At 38.6% G+C, this 16,948-nt stretch overlaps 1 protein-coding gene across 3 annotated transcripts in view; it reads right to left on the minus strand.

The window, feature by feature from the left end:
- Window positions 1–447: 447 nt before the first annotated feature.
- Window positions 448–16,948, minus strand: part of ZDHHC13 (zinc finger DHHC-type palmitoyltransferase 13) — a 53,758-nt gene continuing 37,257 nt past the window's right edge. For all 3 annotated transcript variants that reach the window (XM_023191532.1, XM_023191534.1, XM_023191533.1), the window contains 7 exons: window positions 13,376–13,500; window positions 12,449–12,511; window positions 11,666–11,759; window positions 10,445–10,528; window positions 6,262–6,419; window positions 3,696–3,793; window positions 448–1,054 (listed from right to left, as the gene is read on the minus strand). In XM_023191532.1, coding sequence (XP_023047300.1) covers window positions 916–1,054; window positions 3,696–3,793; window positions 6,262–6,419; window positions 10,445–10,528; window positions 11,666–11,759; window positions 12,449–12,511; window positions 13,376–13,500 — 761 coding nt within the window. In that variant the 3' untranslated portion in view covers window positions 448–915. The remainder of the gene's footprint in view (window positions 1,055–3,695; window positions 3,794–6,261; window positions 6,420–10,444; window positions 10,529–11,665; window positions 11,760–12,448; window positions 12,512–13,375; window positions 13,501–16,948) is intronic.

Raw genomic sequence — 16,948 nt, forward strand, 5'->3', positions numbered from 1 at the left:
GGGGGGGGGGGGGGGGGGGGGGGGGGGGGGGGGGGGGAGTTTCTAATACAGTCCCGACAAGAGTGGGGGCTGAGAAAGCCCACCCCCGGCGCATCTGCTGGGAGCGACTTTTCTAGGAGTGGAAGGGCAATAGGCGGGGCATGGGCATGTCGGGGGAGGGATGGCGCTCCACAGGTGCCACCAGGTAAATCTTGGCTCCTCGGATTGACATCACCTGGTGCATGCCTGATTAATCTGCACCTTCCTGGGCGTCAGCTGCATTCTCGCACACACGGGAAGAGTTGGTGGTGAAGAAGAACCCAGAAGTGCACCATCCTGCCTCCGTTCGTCCAAACACTTACTGGTATTAATCATAATCTCAACTCATTTCTGGAATTGTGAACTAATTTCTTTGTGTCCTATGTACATCTTAAGACTCTAGAAGTGTTAAGTGTCAGAAATCAAGTCTCAACTACAAAAAAAAAATTGTTTTATTAAGTGTGAAAGCAAAACAGGTACATCTATTTAAATTTTTTTACATATTTATAGATACAACAAAGACAAATAACTTAGCAAAAAATTACAAGTTTAAAGAATAGAACTATTTTGAAACAGCCAATATAGCATCTGAAAATACTCCATTTTATCCATAATCAGTGAGTATTATTTCCAAAAAAAGTAACTTGCATTTTCTTGTGAAAAATGTTTTTTTTTTTTTTTTAGATGTCTGCCAAGATTTATTGGAAAAGTCCATCTTTCTAAATGTAAAAAACTGTAGTGCCTTTATTGAAAACTTTTTTTACCCAATGGCTTTAAAAAACCACCAGTATTTACCTTTGGACTTAGGTGAACTCTAAATCTTTACATTACTTTCAAACTATAGGGCATCAACATAAACAAAAACAAATCAGATTGAGAGTTTTGGGTTGCTTTTCTTCATACTGAGCGAAGAACCTTCTCCCTGGCTGGGTGAAAGACCATGGTGTACTGCGATGTCCAATCTACCACACAGGGCTTCACCAAGCCAAAGCAGCCACACTGAAAGAAATCTGCCAGGTTCTGCATGAATCCAAGGCTGCCAAGAAAAAAGAAAAGAGACTATGTCTTACTATATTTCCTGTGTAGCTTGACAAACATTCATGGAGAATCTGTAACGTACAATGTCCTTTAGAAATCCAGGGGTAAATCAGATAGTTCCTGGGCTTCTGGGACCTTAAAACTGAAGCCTATTTCTGGACCTGAATCTGTATTTTGAGATTCCTGGCTTCTGCTCAGCAACTTAATTGGGTTTTTCGTCATCACTTCATTTTGGATTCCCCACTTAATGGACTGGCCACTGACATCAATAAGTTTCTTTCTTTCTATTCCTACTTCCCTAATTCAGACCCTGATTACCTCAAAGGCCACATAGGCCAGAACAACTGTAATCAACAAGATGGGATTTTCCCTAAACCTTGTAAGTAACTCTCTAAAGGAATTCTCTGTCTCAATTCCTTTTAATTCATCTTGCATATTGCAGACTGTTGTCCTCCAAAAACCCTGATATAGTCATAGCGCCTCACTTCCCAATCAAAACCCTTTAAAGACACTCCTCTGCCTAGAGGCTCAAAAAACATTCCTCCTCTTTGTATTCAAGGTTCTATACAGTGTATCCCTCAAGTTCTAGCTCCCTGTGCATCTTTATAAATCTCCTGCTCCAGCTACTCTGGCTCTGTTTTTCCCACAATCATAGCTGTGTGGGCCTGAAACGCACACTGCTCTACACTTAGCTCAGGAACCCCCTTATCCTTTCAAGTCCTACCAGTTCTCAAGGCCCAGGCCAACGTCCACATTTCCACTGGAGCTTTCCTGACTATACTGTCTTAGGCATCATTTTTTCTCCATTAAATTTCGGAAGTACTACTATCTATTCCAGTTACGAGAAATGCTCATTTTTACACATATGCTCTATCTTTTAAGTGCCCAACCCAATCCCTTACACACATCAAAACACACCTGTCCATGGGGGTGACTGCGTTTAGAAGATTGTGTTCTGCATGGGGATGATGGCATTGCTGCCACTAAAGGACCAACACTACTCAGAGGGCAACTTCCTGGGAAGAGGGCTAGGTGGAGTTGATGGGGTGGCAGTGGGGACGCATGCTAGAAATTTACAGCACCTGGCTCAAAAGCTAGTTAGTGTCCCCTTCCCCTTGGTTTCAGTTTCAGTTACCTATGGTCAATAGCAACCCAAAAATATTAAAATGAAAAATTCCAGAAATAAACAATTAATAAGCTTTAAATTGCCTGCCATTCTGAGGAGCATGATGAAATCTCACGCCATCCAGCTCTGTCCACCTGGGACATAAATCATCCCTTTGTCTGGTGTTTCCACTCTGTCTACACTACCTGCCTGTTGGGTTATCAGACTTAAATAACATGGTATATATAGAGTTCAGTACTATCTGCAGTTTCAGGCATCCATTGGAGTTCTTGGAACATATCCCTCGTGGAGAAAGGGTGACTACCGTATGGAGTAAAAGTAACTTAGGGGAGGAAAACAAGTAAAATCTTTGGTTTGGGCGGGACTCAGGTTTTCCATTGAGTTCCTCTAGTTGATGCTGCCATCACTCAGCAACGTGCTCCAGAGCTCTCATGTGTCCCTCTATTCAGACTCTTCGCTAGGGCTTGGAATGCCCTTCCTCCCTCCCAACTCCATTGTGCCCTGCCCCACATCTCTCAATGCTCAGCTTCAAATTCCAACTCTATCACAGGCATCCACAGTTTAGTGGAGTAAATATTTATTCCTCTGGTTAAGCTACAAAGAAAGGGACTTTATTATCACTGTCAATGTGAAACTATCATCACAAGTTTACACTCCTCTCCACTCCCCATTGCTTTAGCCATCTCTTCCCAATTAAGTCAATTTCTCTCCTCTCCTAAATACACATTGTAGTCATATCCCAGTCTCTGATCCCCTTGTCTAACAGCCTAACAGTTTCATCTTGTACCAAGAGCATGCTTTAAAATAGACTGCTCATGAGATATGCAGCGAGCGTTCAAATCCCCAGAGGGCTCTGGGTCACCTCTGCAGCACTCCCAGTTTCCAAGACCCTGCCATAAGTGGCAGGGAGATAAGCTTCAAAGCCCGATCTTTCATATCATAAGACAAAGGTCTTTCTACACATACTCTCATTTTCAACTGAAAACGTGTTTCATACAACAAAATGCTCCAGGGGGAACAAATCCAAACCTGAAAAATTGGCTTCTCCCTGGTACAAGTGGGCACATTCAACATAGGGCTAGAAGAATTACTGGTGATAGAAAGCCAGGCTGAAAATCCTGGCAAAGCACACAAGCAAACACTTTCTACAGAGCACCTTGTGGCTGGCTCCCTCAGCCATACGCTTAATTATCTCACATCGATTCCACGCCAGCAACAAACAACCTTGTGACCATGTGGCTTGACTGGAGAGATTCCCCACTTTGGCAAAACTTCAAAGTCACTTACTATTTGTGCTGTGTCCAGTAAACTAACTCTCAAATCCTTACCACCTTGGGGCTCATGACTTTACCACTCACCCCATCACTAAATCTTCTCTAAGAAAAGGAGGATCAACTGTACTAGAAGGCAAGTTAAAGAACAGCAACAAGGCCATGGGCAGTGGCAACAGCTTAGGAAACCAGTGACTAGGGATCTTCCATAGGACTCAGTGTCCAAAACAGGTCTCATTTACTTGTATGGTGTCTTCCTGAGGGACAACGTCTGTTTCATATGCTTGCTCTGCTTCAGCAGGCTGATTCTCTCATGGGATGTCAGGCCCAGAAAGGCAATCTGAAAAAGAAGGGTGGAAGGTACATGAAAAATACCACATCGTAGCTCCACCACTCTTAGCAGTACATCACAGGACACTGGCAAACATTCAGTAGTCCCCTAAAGACAATATCTCCCAGTTTTCTAATCAACGATCATGGTGATGCAGAGATGCAGCAGCCTTAAACTATAGTCTCTCATATAAATTCAGTAGCTGGGCATTTTGTAATTGTTTAATTGTCTAATTTTTATTAACCTTCAAGAAAGAACTATACATTGACTTAGAGTTGTGAAATAACTGCTATATTAATTCAAGCTATGGCATATGGTAATGTTTAATTTTCAGCACATTCAATGTGCAACTTTTAGATAAAACAATATAAGATCAGTATTATTGCAATTATCTCAACTTGTGTGCTCTCTTTAGTATCTCCTTGAAAAGGGTCAAAGAAAAAGTTAATCAGAAGAACATTTAATTCCAAAAACGTGGGGAAGACTGAGAATTAAGGTAACTTAAAAATTCTTAAATCATGAAAAACCATAACTATTCAGAGTCATCTCATTTAAACCTCAAGTTCCTTATCTGTAAAACAGCTCATCATACCACCCTCATCATATTTTTTAAGGATTTGAGACAATCTATTTAAAATACCTAACGCGGCAGGGTGCAGTGGCTCATGCCTGTAACCCCAGTGCTTTGGGAGGCCGAGGCGGGTGGATCATGAGGTCAGGAGCTTGACAGCAGCCTGGCCAACGTGGTGAAACCCTATCTCTACTAAAAACACAAAAATTAGCCAGGCGTAGTGGCGGGCACCTGTAATCCCAGCAACTTGGGAGACTGAGGCAGGAGAATCACTTGAAACAGGAAGGTGGAGGTTGCAGTGAGCCGAGATCCTGCCACTGCACTCCACCCTGGGCAAAAGAGTAAAACTCTATCTCAAAAAATTAAATAAATAAATAAATAAATAAATAAATAAATAAATAAAATAAAATAAAATACCTAATGCAGAGGATTAGAGAGATGAAGTAACTGATTCAAGGCCACACAGCTTAGAGTGGGAGAGCTGGGACTGACTCCTTGGTCAGTGTGAGAATAAAGCCCATGCTCCTAACCAACACCTAAACACTTAGCTTGCCTTGCTACAGTCAAAGCTACGACTACCGGGAGCACTCAGGAAACAAATGTTTTCAAAGAACTGGATTGTTTTGTTCATTAAGAAAACAGCTTTGTTCTGAATTCTTCCTTTTGAAATTATCTGAAACTTTGAGCCCATTTTTTGCCTTACTGACCTTTTTCTAAAAATTTAAGGATATTATCACCTCATATACTTGTACTTATTCTAAGATTCCAGAAAAAAAGAAAGATAATTAGAAATGATGTCTCAAAGCATTAAAAATACTAGGTATTATAAATGATAATATTATCACGGATGCTAGTATCTATTCTTGCTGCCGGAGTCTATTGATGTCAGAGTGATAGGAGATTGAGAGGAATGTTCAGAAACCTCAGTTTAGTCAATATTATTAACTCAATTTCATCCCTAACCATTTTTTTCTTTTTCTTTTTTCTCTTTAATTTCTTTCTTTTTCCCTCCCTCCCTTCCTTCTCTTCTTGTTATTATTATCATTATTATTATTTTGAGATTGATTACTTTCCCATAAAAGTGAAATACACTTTGCTTTGGTTGAGTAATGCTCTAATTTTCTGAGGTCTTATAGTAATTGATTCAGACTGATGACCACCTGCTTCCCATTCCACGTGGGCAGGACACAGCAATAATGAGAATTAGGTTAGGCTCATAGGGGTTGGAAGGCAGCAGGGAAGGGACTAAAGCTTTGGAGAAAGCTGAAGGTGACTACTGCCCTGGAGCTTGAACTTTCTAATGGCCATGGCCTTCTCTGAAAATGTAATTACTATGACCATCGGTTAGTGATGTATTTTTCATTTCTTTCCACTCTCATCCATTTAAACACTGCATAGTAATAAAGGTAACAGGGTTGGAAAAACTGAGGGAAAACAATCTTCTCATGTTTGCATGATGGTTTACAGCTTATAGTATGCTTACACACAACATATAATTTAACTGTACAATGGAAAAAGCCCTTGAATGGGACTGTCAGAAGACCTAAGTTTCCAGTTCTGATTTTGCCACACACTGGGTGACCTTGAGCAATTCAATTTACCTTTCTGTACTTCTATCTATAAAATAAAGAGGTCAGATTAGGTAACTCCTAGGTTAAACTCTAATAATTTATTATGCTAACCTTTAAACCATTTTGTGGTTTAATGTAGTAGATAGGCATTATTGTCCTCATTTTACAGACAAAATACCTGAAATTCAAGTGTGGTTAAATGACATGACTAGACCCACAGAGTCAGTGACAGAGGTAAAAACATAATGTACATCTTCTGATTTTAAATTCAAGTCTACCTGACTACAAGTTTTGGAAATTTTACTCAAAGCTATTATAAGAAGAGAAATAAATACCTGAAAGAGTTGATTTAATAATAAAAATGTTGACCATGAGAAATGGAAAGTTGCTAGCATCAAGATATATAAAACCCAAGGGGAACAAGCCACAATCTGATTGAGGTAAGTCCATAATCCATCTTCTTTGAATGTTGTGGCACAATGATTGGACCAATCTGTGAATTCATCAAAAAAAAAAAGGCAATAAACTAGTTATCAGTCTCCAAGAAGATAAAATCACTGCAGTTCTGTGTAGGGAGAAGAGAAAGTATGGCACAGATCATGATTCAATTTTAGGGTTTCATTTTCCACATGACAGCTCAAAAACTAAACATGACAAAATGGTGGCTTAATGTTAATTGAGGCTATGATAACACTGTATAAGTAGTTGACAGTGAAAGAACAACAAAAAGGGTCCATAAAATCTTTACTAAAATCAGCATTCAGCATAAGATACACTAGCCTGAAGTTAATAATTTGTTCAGAACATTCCCTACCGTATTCATGTTTATAGCAACTATGGGTCTATTACAGGACTGAATATAAACTCTTATTAAGGGTTCAGATGAACTGGCCATTGCTGCGGGCACAAGATATCCCGTAAGCACCTAGATGTCATCAGAATACAATCTAACAGCATGCAGGGAGCTAGGCATGGGTATACTGCACTGACACCATAACTAAATCTGCAGAGGAAGAAAGGCCAGATGAAGAGACTCACAAGACAGACACTCCTGGGAAAAGAATATAGAGCAAAACTCAGATTGTCACAGCTCAGTTTCTCCCCAGGTGTGCCAATTAAAGAACTTTACTATGGCCTTTCATATTAACCTCCTAACCCATGTAGGTAGGAGCAGCAGTAAGGTGAAATACACACAGGAAGCAGCAGAAACAAGGGAACAGATCTTCAAGGTTATGTAAATTCAATGACTTTTACAGGCACCCTGGCCATGCATAAAGGGTGAATTATTTTTAAAAGAGAATTCTGTCGATTTGCACTTTGAGGTTTCATAAATGCCTCTGACAATTTGAGAAATAGTTTTGGACATTTTTCCAATGCTGCTCTGAAGAACTCCAGGGACAGGAAGAAAATGAGTCCATGACTTTCCTGTCAACTGTCCATTTAAATCCTAAAAATCTACTTTTTTTTTTCTCTTTAAGTCTCTGATTCCCAACCATCTTTCATGAATATATGCCAGAAGCATTCTAAGAGCAATCATCACAGAGTAGCAATCAAGGTACTAGTTAAGGCAAATTACACTCTCTCTAGAGCATCTCATTAGGACAGCAAAGAAAGATGCATCTCATGCACCTGATATCACAAAAAAGAATATAATTTCCAACAGTAGGTGGAGAAAACAGCTGTTGAGTGGGAAAGAATGTCTATTTTCTTTCAGTTTATGGATTTCTACTGCTCCCTTCTGGGAATTCTTTTGATAACACAGCATGATCTCACACTGAAGTTTTCAGAATACTGGTTTTCAGATTTAATATCAAAGATATGACAGCAAGTTGTCATATACATTATCTTATGCAATGCAACACTTTAATTTGTGCTAATACATTCTTATCAGCTGGCCAATGGCTAATGGTAGGGAACTCATATCATTCTAAGTCAATCATTTTCATCTTTAGATGGCTCTGACAGTTACAGAGTTCTTCCTGATGGTAATCTACAGTATTTCTTTCTGTAACTTGTAGAAGAGGACACTTTTGGAGTCACTTACTGTCCACCTTGTAAACAGACCTTACAAAAGATGAAATGGATGGAGGCTGTACAGAAGTAGCAGCTATCGGATCACATGAGAAGGAGAGTATAGAGCAGGGCTCTAGTAATACAGCATTATGGTAAACAAGGGAGGAGGGATGACAGTGAGGCCTCATTAGAGAAATGGAGCACAAGTTCATGTTTTGTCTGTGAAATAATAATAAATGACACAATGCCCTCATTCAGTGTAAAGAAATATTGCTGGAATATAAATGGAATAACGGTAACAAAATACACTCAGTTAGTTTATACAGTTGTAAGTGAATATAAGGTGGGACTGTTCTTATGAAACAAAATGTAATATGAAAATTGGTTCACAGCCAGAGAAAAAAGACAAAGAGGAAAGAAGAATCAACATGTGTAATAAAAAACTAACTTGGAAAGACTGAATGTGATGAAAAATCGCTTCTGTCCTTATCAATACAGTCTTATGCTGGTCATAGATGCCAAACAAAGGTGACTATTTTTAGTGAAGAGAGAGAAGAGAGGAGAGGCAGGAGAGGTGTAAACTCTGGCTCCTCTCCCATAGAATTCAGTCCAAGAGACAAGTTGGTCCATGTGCCAACTTACAAAGGTTTTCCAGGAATATGCTTTACTGTCAGGCTTTGAAAGGAAGCTTTCTCAGTAGAAACAAGCACTGTCAAAAACTCTTTTATTTTTTACACCATAAGACATAACCTAAGAAGTTTTAAAAATCGAATGCTGGCAGGTGCAGTACTTCATGTTTGTAATCCCGGCACTTTGGGAAGCTGAGGCAAGAGAATCACTTGAGGCGTGGAGCTGAAGACCAGCCTGGACAACATGGTGAAGATGCCATCTCCACAAAAAATTTAAAAATTAACTGGACATGGTGACAGGCACCGTAGTCCCAGCTATTTGGGACGCCAAGGTAGGAGGATCACTTGAGCACAAAAACTTAAGGCTGCAGTGAGCCATGATTGTGCCGCTGCATTCCAGTCTCGGCAACGGAGTGAGACCCTGTCTCCAAAAATATGTAAATAAATAAGCAAAAAACAAACAAATAAAATTAAAATTAATTAAAATAAAAATAGAATGCTCGGGGTTACTGGTGGCCTTTGGCAAGAACGGAGCTCAGAGATTACAGCCTTCTATTAGACCTATTTAACATGGTGACAGTTATATTTAGCTACAAAAGCATTGCCTACTGATCAAAGACACCCAAGGCATCAGGTAGGAAAGGGTCTGACAAGGTAACTGAAGCCCTCCATGCCTATGGCAGGGCAAAAAATAACTCATTACACATAGATGCTAGTTAATAATCTCTAAAAATGAAACCCCAAACAAAACAAAATTTGTAATACTTGATATTTCCAGGGAGGGAAACTGGGAAGCTGGGGGGGCAAGTGTACAAAGAATTGCCTTTCGAAAACTAACAAAAATTTTAAACTAAAGAGAGACAGAGACACAGAAGAGAGAAAGAGAGGAATAAAGTGTATGTGTACTGGGCTTAGGATGCTAAGGGGAAAAAAACATTCTTAATGTCTTTCGGAATTACCCCAGACTTCAGCTCAAGCAAGAAACCAGTACTCTACTGGTAAAGTCTAAGATTTGACCAAGAACATAACAAGAGGGTGGATGGAAACAGATTAGAAGTAAAGCCTCTGTGTTTAGAGTCCAATTCTCCCAAAGCCTTCAAAACAAATAAATAATAAACAGTTAAAGTCCAAATAAATAAACTACAAACACCATAGGTTTTTCCAGTTAGGTAACCTATTTCCAAGGTCTGAAAAACGTAATCATGCAATTCTTAAGAGATAGCCAAAATCTTTCTTGCTTCAATTTAAACCCTGTCCTTCTTAGTCAACCACCTCAGAACAGCTGGCTGTCATTCCCTATGTGAGACCCTATATACTCTTTTAAACTGCTACTGAAAGCTTTTTTCATTCCTCAGGGCCACAGAATAAGTGATCTAATGTTTTCTTCCAAGTTACTATTTCCAACCTTTTAACTGTTAGTATTCCCATCAGTTCTCAGTTTCAACTTGATACTTACCAAATGGCATGTGCTTTCAGAGGTTTCTTCCTTAATGACTGGACAACTATCCCCCAACCTCTCTACCACTGACTTTTTTTTTTTTAATTTTTTTATTTACTTATCACCTCCTACTTTGTACTTCAGCAACTGACTTTCCCTCTTCACTGGGGAGCAAATCTGTATTTGCCTTAAACGAATTTCTATTTTTGACCACTTCTCAAATTTATCACATTTTTTTCCTAAAGTACTGAGAAATAACCTCATCTTGTATTTCTTGTAGCTTCCCAATGCTGAGGGAGTCTTAGAGGCATTTGCTTTGTTCTTATTAGGGGTATGGTTTGTAGTCACCCAGCCAGAATGTGATATCCAAGGGTTTACAAGGAAAAGTAGAAATGGGTGTAGGTGTATGTGCTTGTTGTAAGAAAAATTTACACTTACAGATGAAAGATCCATATATAATCCAGCCACATACCATGGAAAGGAAAAACAAGAAGAATATGTAATAGTGATGATTGCCAAAACCTAAAGAAAAAAGAAAAAAAAATACTTAATATTTTCATTTCTTCTGATTTTCAACGTAAGACCTCCTTAACCACTTTCCTGTCAAAAGTCTTCACCAAAGTAAAATAGAAATAAAGCTGTTGTTTTGCTTTTAAGTACCATTAAATCAAACCACACATTTCTGATATGTCACAGTCAACTGTCCATGTTAACTGAACTATTATTTATTCATTACTTACTTAAAAGAAGATACTTTTTTGGAATAGAATAAAGTTAACTAAGCAAACACAGCTCTAGGCTGGCCTATCCTATGATGGAAGGAAAAGGAGCAGGCAGGAATTTAGACAAATCATACAGTCTCTTTCTTCCTTCCATGTAACATGTTTGTAAAAGTAAAACTTCTGGAATAGAATAAAGTTAACTAAGCAAACACTGCTCTAGGCTGTCCTATCCTGTGATGGAAGGAAGTGAACCAGGCAGGATTTTGGACTAATCATACCCTGTATCTTTCCTCCTTCCATGTAACATGTTTGTAAAAGCACCACTTCTGAATATCAAGGATTGACTTAATCAGGGGGAACATAAAAAACGAATATGAGGAGCAGCAATAAATTTACACGTTGCTACTGGACATGCAAAGAGTGGCAACCCACAATCTGAGAAAATTCTACAGAAGGGAAGCGGGAAGGGCTAGGCAACTAAGTCTTCTTTTGCACAAGCTGCCTTCTCAATGCTGGAGATGGAAGCGTTTCAGTGCTAATGACACAAATGCTCCTCAGCTACTACATCATGGTCCAACCTTCTCCTGATGCAGCAAAACCCGGCAGAAAGAACAACACCTATTGGACTCAGGAGACCTAGGTTTACATACTACTAGTTGTGTCACTGTAAGTTAAGTGATTTAACTTCTCTGATCTAGCATTTTTACAAGTAATATGGAGATAATACCTCTTCTGTCTACTTCACAGGCCTATGGCTACCAAACAGAATGATGCATGTGCAAATACCATGTTACCTGTAGCATAATAATGATGTATGGGCTCATTGCTATTGGAATATTGAAAATGGAGCCCTAGGATGCCCTTCCACTTTTTCTGCGAGTCATAACTAAACATATGCTTAACTTCATAGTAGTAATTGAAAAATTAAATCTCTCACCTATGCACCGTCCAGTCCACAGGCAGTGTTGATCATATCGAGCCACACAGGAGTTGCATACATGACAATGGAGTGACCTTAATGGCTTCCTTACCTAAGTGGGCAATTAAGATAGGCCTAAGCAAAAACCAGTGTCTCAAAGTGGTAACAAATCACAAGCAAACTTTTAACTTGAGGTCACAAAGGCATTGGCACAAATCCTAAACAGACCATCAATTCACACAGAGGCTGTGGAATGCCTTATTAGTATTTACTTCCATATGTCTACTTTGATTAGGACATCACTCAGTGGGATCTGAATTCCAGAGCCTGTTCACACTGGCTAAGCGGAAATGAGGCAGTACCACAGAGCAAAATAAGCACAGACCTAAGGGAAGGAAACCCAAGTTCCATTTTTAGCGGCACCAATAATTTGGGAGAATTTACTTCCTCCCTTGATTCCTCAATTGCAAAATGAGAGGTTTCACTAAGTGGTTTCTAAGGTCAATATGAGCCTCTGATTTGAAGTTAGTTCTAATATATGCTTCATGACAGAGAAAAGCAAATAAAACACACAATGGATAATCCACAGAGAGATGTAACCAGAGACAACTTCAAGAGATTATAAACATCATTCTTCCATATGTTCAAGACAAAAAGCTGTTCAGACAGGAATGTAAAATTAGAAATGGGTAAAAACAAAGGTGTATAAATATACCATGAAGATCTGACAAATGCTTACATGAGCAACATTACCAAGAATTTGCTCTCACTATGGAAAAAAATTATAAAGAAAAAACTCACAAGACATGATGTACAAAATGTTCTAAAGTCCAGAGAGCCAGTTTCTGCAAGGGTGATGATATTCTGAAAGACATGAAGTTTGACCTATTATCACTTTTTATTGGAAAATGTATTATGCACAGTTATATACCATTCTCACAGCTCTCGCTCCAAGCTGAAGTAGTTAGAAAAGCAATTTGGAATACTTGCCACGAAATCATTCTGTGCTTGAAATGAGGTGACTCTTCAAGGTTGCATTTTCAACCAACAGCTAATAAATTAGGATGCGTAAAAATTATACCACCCCATCACTCCCGCCTATCACCTCATCTCTGTGAATGGCAATCATCTCACAGTTACGATCTGCTAGAGAAAAATAAATATGCACATATACACACCCATTAAAAAAGAAAAACCCACCAGTATACATCAAAACTGAAAGTTACAAGCACCAAGGGCTGAGTCTTTCAGGAACACTGGCTTTAGGTAACAGACAACATTCTCCAACTTCTAAACATTCATGAGCAATGGAAAACATGCCACGTCATCTGACAACTTCACATTTGAGGAAGAGAAGGGGCGTTTCCTCAGTTAATAAGCAGAAGGACTCTTCCTGGTCACTGACTAGTTACTCTCCATTTATTAAGTGGGGAAATGTAAGCTAAATGACCATTATGAAAATGTTATTACAAGGAAGCAGGAGATCATATTCCTAAAAGGAATCACATCTGAAAAAGTCTTGGTTGGGTATTACTTTAACAGAAAATAAAAATATGTCTTAAAACTTTCATATACATAAATGAAAAAACTGTAAGAGTGGAAATCTAATTTTTGCTATATCACCCCACATGTTATGCAGCCATAACAAAAAGCAACACATCTGCATACGTGACTTTCTAGAGTTTACAAACCCTCCTATTAAAAATATCAGTAAAAAAGAAATCTCACCACTCTCTTTTCTTCTTCAGAAGCCTTAGTGAAGCCTGGATCAGTTGCCCAAGTCTTATAGAAAAAGTATAGAAAGGCTACTATGCTGAAAATGAAGCTGAAATAGAAAGGGGCTCCTGCTAAATGTTAAAGCCAAGTTAAGGAATATACCAAACTTCCTTTAAAAATAATATAATTATCATGTAAGCAAATTTCACCATTGGCGCCTAAGAACTTCACCTTCCTTATGTATACATGTCCCCGCCCCTAAACCTGTTCCCATCCTATGTTCTAATCCTACTGGAATTTGTTCCTACTTGGCTAATAATTAATGCTTCCTTATTAGTTGAAGCTCATATTAAATACTGATAGGAATAGTTGCAACTTATGAGGAACATCCTGAAAAGTGACAAACACTTAAGACCAAATAAATTTATCTCTAATGGTGTAATTGTGGCTCTCCTGTGAGCATCTGGAAAAATATTCTTTGGTCATTTTAGCAAAACCATTCAAAGAAACAACCCTCTTGATTCAGAGATTCCAAATAAAAGTATTTCCCTATATATTAGATACATGTTTGCAGAAGTTTCCCACTGAAAGTTTAGTAACAAATCCTTTTATTAGGCTGAGTTAATTTAGAGACAAACTGTTCCCCTTTTGAAATGATTACATATCACATATTTTTAGGGAAAGTCATATATTATGGATAAATTATGATAAAGCATTTCATGGATAAATGTTATCTGCATTGAAATGTTTTTAAGGTGATACAAATTATCTGTATAATAAGTAAAATTTTGCTCCAAGGAATGACAAATGAACACGCAGCAGCAAATCAGTAAGACCAGAAATAAACCAACTGTCCTTGCCCAATTGAAATAATTATTGACAAAGTAACTGTCTCCACCTTCCAAGGTTCTGTCGTGCTACCCTGTGCCAAACTTCAATGTGGAAAAAGTGACCATAAAATACTCTAAACCCTTTCTATTCAAAGTGTTGTCCAAAGACCTGCAGACACAACTTCACCTGGGAGCCTGTTAGAAAAGTAGAACTTCAGGCCCCACCCTAGACCTACAGAACCAGACTCTGGGTTTTAATCCCCAGGGGCTTCAACATGCGCATTAAAATTTAAGAAGCCCTGCTCTAACCCACAAAGACAGCACAACCACATCTGGTTGAGACAGGCAGGAATAAATCTTGTTGGCTTAATTTATCACAGTTCATCTGCAGGTGGGCCTAGCTTTAAGAAAGAGTTGAGTCCAGGGAAGTTGTGTAAAATTCAATTGTAACATTTACTTAGAATGAATTAATAAAATCATTCAAAGAAATAACCCTGTTGATTCAGAGATTCCAAATAAAAGTATTTCCCTATATATTAGGTACATGTTTGCAGAAAGAATTAAAGGTACATAGGGCAAGATCCTTTGTTAAAGAATCACATCACAATTTTTTTATGAAATCCTGATCGACACATATGACTCAAAAATATGTACGTTCAGTTCTCAAAAATACCCTCAGTTTCATAATGCAATGATCCTGCACGTTGAGCTGATTGAATTTTTGGCTCCTATTTTGGTTAACTTACAAAACAAATGGCAGGGGAATCACTGTATCCCCACTCTCCAAGTGAAGTGAATTGCACCCTATCACCTCACATAAAAGCTGAAGACATTCCTTGCTTCAGTGCCCTTGTCAGTGTGGTTCACTGACCTAAAATGTCCCCTACTTCCTCTCATTTTCTTCTAAAACCACACTTTAAGGGTGTCCAAGTCCTAACTGCCATTAAACCCTAACTTATATTTTCCCTCCTTCCTTGGAATCTTTTCTGATTCCCTAGAGAGAATGATTCTCTCCATTCCCTGAATTTAAGAATGCTTTTATGGCACTCAGACCTTGGACTATAGTTTACAGACACATCAGCCTTCCCAGTAAGCTGGTAACACTTTTGCAGTTAAGTCTCTCAAAATGGAGCTAAAATTTGCCTTTCTCTAACTTCAACCAACTGATTTTGATTCATTAGATCCTTTAGATCTGCACTGTAGCTGTCTTTTAGATCTAATCTACATAAGGTTATCCTCTCATTTGTTCAATACATTTTTATTGAGTGCCCATTCGTTATAGTGCATTGGCTTCCAAATGACAGACTTCCAAACACTTGAAATTGGAAGACAGTGATCATACTTCCAAGATAAATAGCAACACTGTCCTTATTTAACAGTTTCCTGGTCATGTTCCTCTGTTCATGCTTCCGTTTATCATTGTCTCTTTTAAAAGGATATAATTCAAAACAGAGCAAACACCAGTGCAGAGAACAGAGAAGCTGCTATTGTCTTTTGCTTGGACACTGAAATCCTTGTAATACTATGTGAGAATATACTCGCTTCCTTGACAGCTGCATCACTAGCCACACTGAGCATTTAGTCAAAGCTCCTGGTTCCTTTGCACTTGACCAGAAGCTATGTCATAGCTCACCATAACATGCACTTGTACAGCTGATTTTCTGAAACTCAGTATGGGACTTTACATGTATTTATCCTTCTTAAACTTAACTCAGTTACAGCCAATATCACAAACGTAATATTCAGAGATCCACCATTTATCTCCTGATTTGAATTTTACCTTCAAATTCATCAGTCAGGTCCTATTTTATTGTACTCAATCCCCCCTCATAAAAGCCAAAGACATTACTTGCTGAACTTATAAAAGGTACCAAAAGAAACTGATCATCTTAGAAGCCAACCTAGAATTGCCCTTGAAATTAGTTTCAACATGCAGCCTTCCACCTAGATTTTATTCATAAGAATAACTAATAACAAAATATTAGGTATATTTATAGAACACCAATTTTGCCATGGGGACTCTGGTGAGCACTTCATAGTAATCCTTGCAGCCACACCATGAGTTTGTTTCTGTTATCTCCAATTTATAGAAAAACTAAGGCTTGGTGAAATTATGTACCTTGCCCCAATGGTACATAACTAGTCTGAAAAACAGCTAAAACTCAAAATCGTTTTGTCTTATTCCATAGTGCTCCAGAACATCTTCCCCTAATAGGCCAGTATCTACGGAAGCAGATGCCCTTATTCAATCCAGATGGCAGCCTGAGACAAAGCTAGTTTAAACCCAGGGCAGCATCTCAGTTCATCCACAAGGCAGTTCCAAGATTTAAAATTTAGTGTGAAGAACATTGTTCTGATGGTGAAGTATGCCACCTACTGACTTACATGCCCTCACAAGTAGCGAGTTCATATGGTTGCCTAGAACAAATGGTTTTAGGTTGTATAAGCAAATAAAATAGTCCAACTTGTTGATTCCCACATCTTAAGATTCTGTCTAGCTATGGAAATCAGTTCTCTTTTGTTAATTTTGATTCTACAAATTTGAAATAATTCAATGTAAAAAGCTTTGTGCAAAATCTGACATGTTTCTCAAATTTCAAAAATTTATCACAAAACACATTTTTAAAACTGTTTTATTCCACTGCCATATGGATTGGTAAACAAAAATATCAGCTATCTGGCCGGGCGGGGTGGCTCAAGCCTGTAATCCCAGCACTTTGGGAGGCCGAGACGGGCGGATCATGAGGTTAGGAGA

The sequence above is a fragment of the Piliocolobus tephrosceles genome, chromosome 13, assembly GCF_002776525.5.
Source record: "Piliocolobus tephrosceles isolate RC106 chromosome 13, ASM277652v3, whole genome shotgun sequence".
Lineage (NCBI taxonomy): Eukaryota > Metazoa > Chordata > Mammalia > Primates > Cercopithecidae > Piliocolobus > Piliocolobus tephrosceles.